This window comes from Lactuca virosa, chromosome 2 (genome assembly GCF_052849685.1).
Source record: "Lactuca virosa cultivar CGN04683 chromosome 2, Lactuca_virosa_CGN04683_v6, whole genome shotgun sequence".
NCBI classification, from domain to species: domain Eukaryota; kingdom Viridiplantae; phylum Streptophyta; class Magnoliopsida; order Asterales; family Asteraceae; genus Lactuca; species Lactuca virosa.
This window is the reverse complement of record NC_136427.1, coordinates 244516426-244525571: the sequence shown is the minus strand read 5'-3', so window position 1 is coordinate 244525571 and position 9146 is coordinate 244516426. Positions and strand designations below refer to the sequence as shown.

The following is a 9146-nucleotide window of genomic DNA, read 5'->3' as shown; positions in this document are numbered from 1 at the left end:
AACAAGCCTTTGTTCATCCTTTTAATTCTTATTCCAAGAATTATATTAGCCTCTCCTAAATATTTCATGGAAAACTTTGATGATAACAATTTCTTTGTTTCATCCAATTGATTTTGGTCGGTACCGAAAATCAGCATGGCATCTACATATAAGCAAATAATGACTCCAACACTAGTAGGATCATCAAATCTACTATAAACACATTTGTCACATTGGTTAATATTGAAGCTAGAGGTAAAGATAACCTCATCAAACTTGTGATGCCATTGTTTAGGCGCTTGTTTACTCCATACAAAGATTTGACAAGTTTACAAACCATATGCTCTTTACCGGGCATAATGAAACCTTCTGGTTATTTCATGTAAACTTCTTCGTCAAGTTAACCATTCAAAAAGGCTATTTTTACATCCATTTGATGAATGCCCATATTATGGATACTTTCCAAATCAGTCAACAATCTAATAGTAGAAATACGCGCAACCGGAGCATACGTATCAAAATAGTCAACACTGGGTTTTTGTCTAAAACCTTGAAAGACTGACTGGAATTTGAACTTGTCAATAGTCCCATTAACATTCATTTTCTTTTTGAAAATCCCTTTGCAACCAATTGGTTTAGAACATTGAGCAAATCAGTCAACACTCCACTATTATTTTCAAGAATTGATGACATTTCATCATCAATTGCTTCCTTCCAAAATATTACATCTTGAGACTGCATGGCCTCTTGAAATTTTTTTGATAATCATCAATACTATAACAATAAGAGTATTGAGGACCCTCCTCATCCCTTTTTCCTTCCACCAAGTACATTTGGAAGTTGGAACCGAATTTTCTTCGGAATTTGGCCTCTTTTGCTTTTTCGTAGATTTTGTGTTTCTGGTTCAGTAACACCATTTGAACCTTCTAGATTTTGCACTTCATTAGTGTCAAAAGTCAGATCCTCAGGCTTTTGAATATATGCAAAGCACATCTCATCAAAAATTGCATCTCGTGACTCAATAACGGTGTTAACCAATACCCAATCATTAGGTTCAATTACATAGAACCTATATGCCTTGGAATGTTCAACATATCCAATGAATATACAATCTATTACACGCTCTCCCAAAGTTGTCCTTTTAGGATCGGTTCATTTTACAACTGACCGACATCCCCAAACCTAAAAATAGCTTAAATTCGGCCTTTTCTTGTACCAAAGTTCATATTGGACATATTTGTTGTTTTTATTTGAAACCCTATTTAATAATTAACAGGCCATTAACATGGCCTCTTCCTAAAATCCATTACTTAATCCCAATATGACAACGTCGAGTTTATCATTTCCTTTAAAAATCGATTTTTGCGTTCAACAATTCCATTCTGTTAGGGCGAGTAAGGTACAGTGGTCTCATGAATGATACCCACTGATTGGAAGTGTATGGGATCCATATATTCACCTCCCCTATCAGTCGTAAGACACTTAACCGGATTTCCCAAATGCAACTCCACTTCGGTTTGTATATTTTGAATTTATCTAAGGCTTTGTCCTTAGAATGTAAAAAATACACATTGCAAAACCGAGTGCAATCATCAATGAAAGTGATTACATATTTTTTATTTCCCAACGCAGGAGTGGAGTGAAAATCATACAAGTCACTGTGTACAAGTTCCAGAATAGTCAAATTTCTAGTGACACTAGGAAAGGGTTGTTTTTTCACTTTTGTAAGTATGCATGTTTTACATTTACCAAAAGTCATGTCAAAGGCTGGAATTAATCCATCTTTTGACATCTCATGCATCCTTCTAAAGTTGACATGACCTAATCGTACATGCCAAAGCATAGATCTATCAACATTAGAAGTAGAAGATACAAATGCAAAATTTTGAATAGATAATAATTTGTCAACAATACTCAAACGAAACATTCTATTATATAAATATCCAAAACTAATAAACATTCCACCTGGAGATAAGATGAACTTATTTGACTCAATAACTTGTTTAAAACCATCAGAATTTAAACAACTTGAACTATCAAGATTCTTTCAAATCTTAGGAACATACAAAACATCAAAAAGCCTAATAGTCTTTACATAAGTAAATTCAAGACACAAGACACTGACACCACAAATAGGTATAAAAGAATCGTCTCCCATTCTCATAACCGATTGAACATCAACCGGTGTTAATGTTTCAAACAACTGTTTATCCTTGCATACATGGTTCGTTGCCCCAGAGTCGATCCACCAAGCAACATCATCATCCTGTACATAGAACGATTCAGGAATGAGTGCAGCATAATAAACATATTTCTCATTAAAATTATCAAAGTTAGTAAAAAACTGACCTCCTTTAACTTGGACCGAAGGCCCGTTCACACTTCCATTGGCTCCACGGTTTCCAGCACCATTATTGTTATTATTGTTTCCTAAATTCACACGACAATCATGCTTGCAATGCCCCACCCTGTTGCTCCTGTAACAAACTAGTTCATTTTTCTTTTTCTTGGAGTTATTTGGGACATGTTCCTCCTTATGTTTGCCATGTCCTTTATGGTTCGGGTTCCTGGCTTTATTTTAAACCATATGAACAAAGGGCTGTCCATAGTCAACTTTCCCTTTGGTTTTATTAGATTTGTCAATTTCCTTCATACGAAGAGATTCTTCAATACAAATATGATAACTGATGATCGGGCCGCAGCCTCGAAGTAATGAAGCGATTCGAAATCGGGTGTTACACATCAATACACATGGTTTCATTTTGTAGTTGTATGCTTGAGTTATTTGTTTTAGCCAATATATGATACCACATAACCATACTATTGATAAATTCATATATGTCAATTTAATATGATATTAGACAAGCAGCTTCGACGTTATGGTTTCTTAGGTTTTAAACTATTTTGATTTTTTAGATTTTTTTTCTTTAGTTTTTGGTAGTTTCATAAAAATTAAAAAGTTTTTTAGATGTCATTATTACGAATAGAATTTGTATTTTTCTTGGATGTAGATACTTTAAGACTCCATAACTGTTGATAAAGAATTTATACTAAGATTTTGGGTTTTTAATTTATACTAAGATTTTGGGTTTTTATTAGTTTTTAATAGTTAAGAAGACTTCAAAGAATATATTGTGTATGATTATTTTTCTTGACTAATTTTGTTTACTTGTCTTGACTAATTTTGTTTAATACTCATATTTCTACATTATGTTGGGTTACAAGAAACTCAGTCTAGGATAATCCCAAGGGGACACTTATGAATCTAGGCACAGAAAACGTAAGCCAAATTGCTAGAATATTTTAAGTTTGTATGAAGAAAAACAAGAGCTAAAAAGAAGATCCTTCTCCACAGAAAGAGTCATGTATATAGAAAACAATAAGTAGGGTTTCGTTTTAGGGTTGGCCGTCATGGGTTGCTTTAGAAACAAGTCAAGGGAATCCGAAATTAATGAGGAAATCAATGGTTTCCAAAACTGATGATCTTAGTCAATTTTACTATAAACACCCTGAAGAATTTGATTTTTTAACTATGTACCCAGTTGTAAAATCCGAAGAATTTTTGGAGCACTGCCAGTAGACCTCGCCAAAGGGGTGCTACCCCTTTCAAAACCCCAGACCCAGAGGCGCTACCCCCGAACCCCCGACTAGTCGTCAAACCCGCTTCTAAGTAGATATTATACATGTGTGCACTCCGCACATATCCAAACATATATTAGAGTACAAATTATGAAGCCCATTATATCACATGTAAGTTCCAATAAAAAAAATGCCCTGGTGACACTAAAATCGCCAACAATCCCCACACCCATTTTATTGTAACCCTTGAACAAACATAACATTATCAAAACAAAACCAAACCAACACATAATGAAAATGCCGTAACGATTGAATTTCCACATTGTTTCATACTCTTATAAATACTCGAGAACTAGTGTGTTCTACGAATTCAACACATCAACCCATTTGAATACCAGAAAGTAAAATACATACTAGCTTACTGAAATTTCTAGCAAAATACAACTTGACACTATTCTTAAGCCGCGTGTCCTAATCCTCTCATGATCGTATCAAGGCCAAGTCCACAACCTCTTAAAACGCGACTACATTTCACAATCACGTAGGTCACTCCTTTCCATGTATATGCTACCCCTTTCAAAACCCCAGACCCAGAGGCGCTACCCCCGAACCTCCGACTTGTCGTCAAACCAGCTTCTAATTCGATATTATACATGTGTGCACTCCGCACATATCCAAACATATATTAGAGTACAAATTATGAAGCCCATTATATCACATGTAAGTTCCAATAAAAAAATGCCCTGGTGACACTAAAATCGCCAACAATCCCCACACCCATTTTATTGTAACCCTTGAACCAACATAACATTATCAAAACAAAACCAAACCAGCACATAATGAAAACGCCGTAACGATTGAATTTCCACATAGTTTCATACTCTTATAAATACTCGAGAACTAGTGTGTTCTACGAATTCAACACATCAACCCATTTGAATACCAGAAAGTAAAATACATACTAGTTTACTGAAATTTCTAGCAAAATACAACTTGACACTATTCTTAAGTCGCGTGTCCTAATCCTCTCATGATCGTATCAAGGCCAAGTCCACAACCTCTTAAAACGCGACTACATTTCACAATCACGTAGGTCACTCCTTTCCATGTATATGCACATACATTTAATCAAAGGAATTATTAAGAACTTAAACTTTGACATGGTCAACTGCAGAACCGAACACATTACTTGAGATGTATACTTCATGTGTTCCAATCTATAAGTGTGAGCTTTCCATATTGAATTCAGCTCCTAATGTCATATTAGAAGGGAATTGGTTGTCTCACCATTACATAATTTAGATGGACTTTAATCCCATCTAGATCACATACTTGTAGACTATGTCTCTTGACAAACCCTTAGTCAAATGGTCTGCCAAATTATGTTGCGATTTCACAAACTCAATCGAAATTACACCATTCATGATTAGTTCTCTAACCATACTGTATCAAGCACCTAATTGTCGATACTTGTCATTACATACTTGAGTATAGGTCTTACCCACAGGGGCAATGTTATCACAACGGATAGAAATAGGTGCTATCATTTTAGAGCACAAAGGAATCTCATAGACTAAGTTCCTTAACCATTCAACTTTTTTACCGGCAGAATGTAACGCAACAAACTCATATTCCATTGTTGAGTTTGTAATGCAAGTTTGCTTCTTGGAAGCCCAGGAAATGACACCTCCCCCAAGCAAGAATACTCAACCAGTCATTGAGGAATGATCCTCCAGGTTGGTTATCCAACTTTCATCCGAATATCCTTCCAAACCCGAAGGATATCCCAAGTAAGTCAAGCCATAATCCATAGTTCCCATAGGATACTTACACACTCCATTCACTGCTTGCCAATGTTGATCATTAGGATTTTTAGTGTACCTACTCAATTTTCCTACAACAAAAGCAATATCAGGCTTGATACTTGTCATTGCATACATAAAACTACCAATGGCCTTAGAGTATTCCAATTGTGAAATAGGAGTTCCTGTGTTGTCCATCAATTTCACACATGGATCCATAGGAGTGCTCACAGGAGAACAATCAGTAAAGTTAAACCACTTGAGAATTTTCTCAATATAATGACTTTGAGTCATTAACAAGCCTTTGTTCATCCTTTTAATTCTTATTCCAAGAATTATATTAGCCTCTCCTAAATATTTCATGGAAACCTTTGATGATAACAATTTCTTTGTTTCATCCACTTGATTTTGGTCGGTACCGAAAATCAGCATGGCATCTACATATAAGCAAATAATGACTCCAACACTAGTAGGATCATCAAATCTACTATAAACACATTTGTCACATTGGTTAATATTGAAACCAGAGGTAAATATAACCTCATCAAACTTGTGATGCCATTGTTTAGGCGCTTGTTTACTCCATACAAAGATTTGACAAGTTTACAAACCATATGCTCTTTACCGGGCATAATGAAACCTTCTGGTTATTTCATGTAAACTTCTTCGTCAAGTTAACCATTCAAAAAGGCTATTTTTACATCCATTTGATGAATGCCCATATTATGGATACTTTCCAAATCAGTCAACAATCTAATAGTAGAAATACGCGCAACCGGAGCATACGTATCAAAATAGTCAACACTGGGTTTTTGTCTAAAACCTTGAAAGACTGACCGGAATTTGAACTTGTCAATAGTCCCATTAACATTCATTTTCTTTTTGAAAATCCCTTTGCAACCAATTGGTTTAGAACATTGAGCAAATCAGTCAACACTCCACTATTATTTTCAAGAATTGATGACATTTCATCATCAATTGCTTCCTTCCAAAATATTACATATTGAGACTGCATGGCCTCAAAAAATTTTTTTTGATCATCATCAATACTATAACAATAAGAGTATTGAGGACCCTCCTCATCCCTTGTTCCTTCCACCAAGTACATTTGGAAGTTGGAACCGAATTTTCTTCGGAATTTGGCCACTTTTGTTTTTTTGTAGATTTTGTGTTTCTGGTTCGGTAACACCATTTGAACCTTCTAGATTTTGCACTTCATTAGTGTCAAAAGTTAGATCCTTAGGCTTTTGAATATATGCAAAGTATATCTCATCAAAAATTGCATCTCGTGACTCAATAACGGTGTTAACCAATACCCAATCATTAGGTTCAATTACGTAGAACCTATATTCCTTGGAATGTTCAACAAACGCTCTCCCAAAGTTGTCCTTTTAGGCTCGGTTCATTTTACAACTGACCGACATCCCCAAACCTAAAAATAGCTTAAATTCGGCCTTTTCTTGTACCAAAGTTCATATTGGACATATTTGTTGTTTTTATTTGAAACCCTATTTAATAATTAACAGGCCATTAACATGGCCTCTTCCTAAAATCCATTACTTAATCCCAATTATGACAACGTCGAGTTTACCATTTCCTTAAAAAATCGATTTTTGCGTTCAACAATTCCATTCTGTTAGGGCGAGTAAGGTACAATGGTCTCATGAATGATACCCACTGATTGGAAGTATATGGGATCCATATATTCACCTCCCCTATCAGTCGGAAGACACTTAACCGGATTGCCCAATTGCAATTCCACTTCGGTTTTGTATATTTTCAATTTATCTAAGGATTTGTCCTTAGAATGTAAAAAATACACATTGCAAAACCGAGTGCAATCATCAATGAAAGTGATTACATATTTTTTATTTCCCAAGGAAGGAGTGGAGTGAAAATCATACAAGTCACTGTGTACAAGTTCCAAAATAGTCAAATTTCTAGTGACACTAGGAAAGGGTTGTTTTTTCACTTTTGTAAGTATGCATGTTTTACATTTACCAAAAGTCATGTCAAAGGCTGGAATTAATCCATCTTTTGACATCTCATGCATCCTTCTAAATTTGACATGACCTAATCGTACATGTCAACGCATAGATTTATCAACATTCGAAGTAGAAGATACAAATCTAAAATTTTGAATAGATAATAATTTGTCAACAATACTCAAACGAAACATTCTATTATATAAATATCCAAAACTAATAAACATTCCACCTGGAGATAAGATGAACTTATTTGACTCAATAACTTGTTTAAAACCATCAGAATTTAAACAACTTGAACTATCAAGATTCTTTCAAATCTTAGGAACATACAAAACATCAAAAAGCCTAATAGTCTTTCCATAAGTAAATTCAAGACACAAGACACTGACACCACAAATAGGTATAAAAGAATCGTCTCCCATTCTCATAACCGATCGAACTTCAAGTGGTGTTAATGTTTCAAACAACTGTTTATCCTTGCATACATGGTTCGTTGCCCCAGAGTCGATCCACCAAGCAACATCATCATCATGTACATAGAACGATTCAGGAATGAGTGCAGCATAATAAACATAATTCTGATTAAAATTATCAAAGTTAGTAAAAAACTGACCTCCTTTAACTTGGACCGAAGGCCCGTTCACACTTCCATTGGCTCCACTGTTTCCAGCACCATTATTGGTATTATTGTTTCCTAAATTCACACGACAATCATGCTTGCAATGCCCCACCCTGTTGCTCCTGCAACAAACTAGTTCATTTTTCTTTTTCTTGGAGTTATTTGGGACATGTTCCTACTTATGTTTGTCATGTCCTTTATGGTTCGGGTTCCTGGCTTTATTTTAAACCATATGAACAAAGGGCTGCCTAGAGTCAACTTTCCCTTTGGTTTTATTAGATTTGTCAATTTCCTTCGTACGAAGAGATTCTTCAATACAAATATGACTAGCAAGTTAAACCAATGACAATTCCTCCTTTTGATGTTTTAGGTTATGTTGGAAATCCTTCCAAGATGGTAGAAGTTTGTCAATTACACTTGACACAAAAATGGATTCATCCATATTCATATTGTGTAGTTTAAATTGACCATAAATACCAAGGAGTTCATTGTATTGTTCAGTGACAGACCTTGAATCGACCATCTTAAAGTTATTAAAGTTACTAACTAGAAACTTCTTGCTAGAAGCGTCCTTAGTGATGTATTTCAATTCAAGGGTGTACCATAAATCCTTAGTAGTTAAAGCATCACCATGGATATCAAATAGAGCATCAAACATACCGTTCAAGATGCGACCTTTGCAGATGCAGTCGTCGTTGTCCCACTTTTTTCTCTTCCTGGTCTCTTCAAGCGTCTCATCAAGACCTTCCTTTGGTTTAGGTGGTCTTGGAGTAGTCAGCACGCATGTTGCCTTCAGAGTGGTCAGCATGAAGTGCATCTTCTTCTTCCAACACCTAAATCTACGCCTTCAAACTTCTCTAGTTTTGCGAACTTCATGGTCATCTCACGGATTGATTCACCCATCTCCAGAAATAGAAAGTATCAGTTTGATTGTTAGAAATTTAGTAGGGTTTATAGTGGAGATCTGGATACCCCCTAGATCGTGTAAACACTTTCCAAACTGATATTTCTACATTATGCCCGAGTTACAAAAAAACTCGGCCTAGGATAATCCCAAGGGGACACTTACGAATCTAGGTACAGAAAAAGTAAGTCAAAATGCTAGAAGATTTTGAGTTTGTATGAAGAAAAACGAGAGCTAAAAAGGTGATCATTCTCCACAAAAAGAGAGTCGTTTAC

The 9146-nt window shown here is 35.4% G+C and overlaps 1 protein-coding gene across 1 annotated transcript; it reads right to left on the bottom strand.

The window, feature by feature from the left end:
- Positions 1 to 783: 783 nt before the first annotated feature.
- Positions 784 to 8784, bottom strand: LOC145158359 (uncharacterized). Its single transcript, XM_079077271.1, has 5 exons — positions 8477 to 8784; positions 7679 to 8089; positions 5440 to 5844; positions 2046 to 2546; positions 784 to 1048 (listed from the first exon to the last, which is right to left on the bottom strand). Exons 1-5 carry the CDS (start codon positions 8782 to 8784, stop codon positions 784 to 786), a joined length of 1890 nt encoding a protein of 629 aa, XP_078933397.1.
- Positions 8785 to 9146: the final 362 nt, after the last annotated feature.

Excerpts from the sequence above, each read along its gene's own strand:
- LOC145158359 (XM_079077271.1), bottom strand. The coding sequence starts at position 8,784 with ATGCACTTCATGCTGACCACTCTGAAGGCAACATGCGTGCTGACTACT. Across the intron at positions 8,090-8,476 it reads TTTAAGATGGTCGATTCAAG|GAGCAACAGGGTGGGGCATT; the intron begins GTCTGTCACTGA and ends AGTTTGTTGCAG. Across the intron at positions 2,547-5,439 it reads GTTGTAGGAAAATTGAGTAG|GAACCCGAACCATAAAGGAC; the intron begins GTACACTAAAAA and ends AAATAAAGCCAG.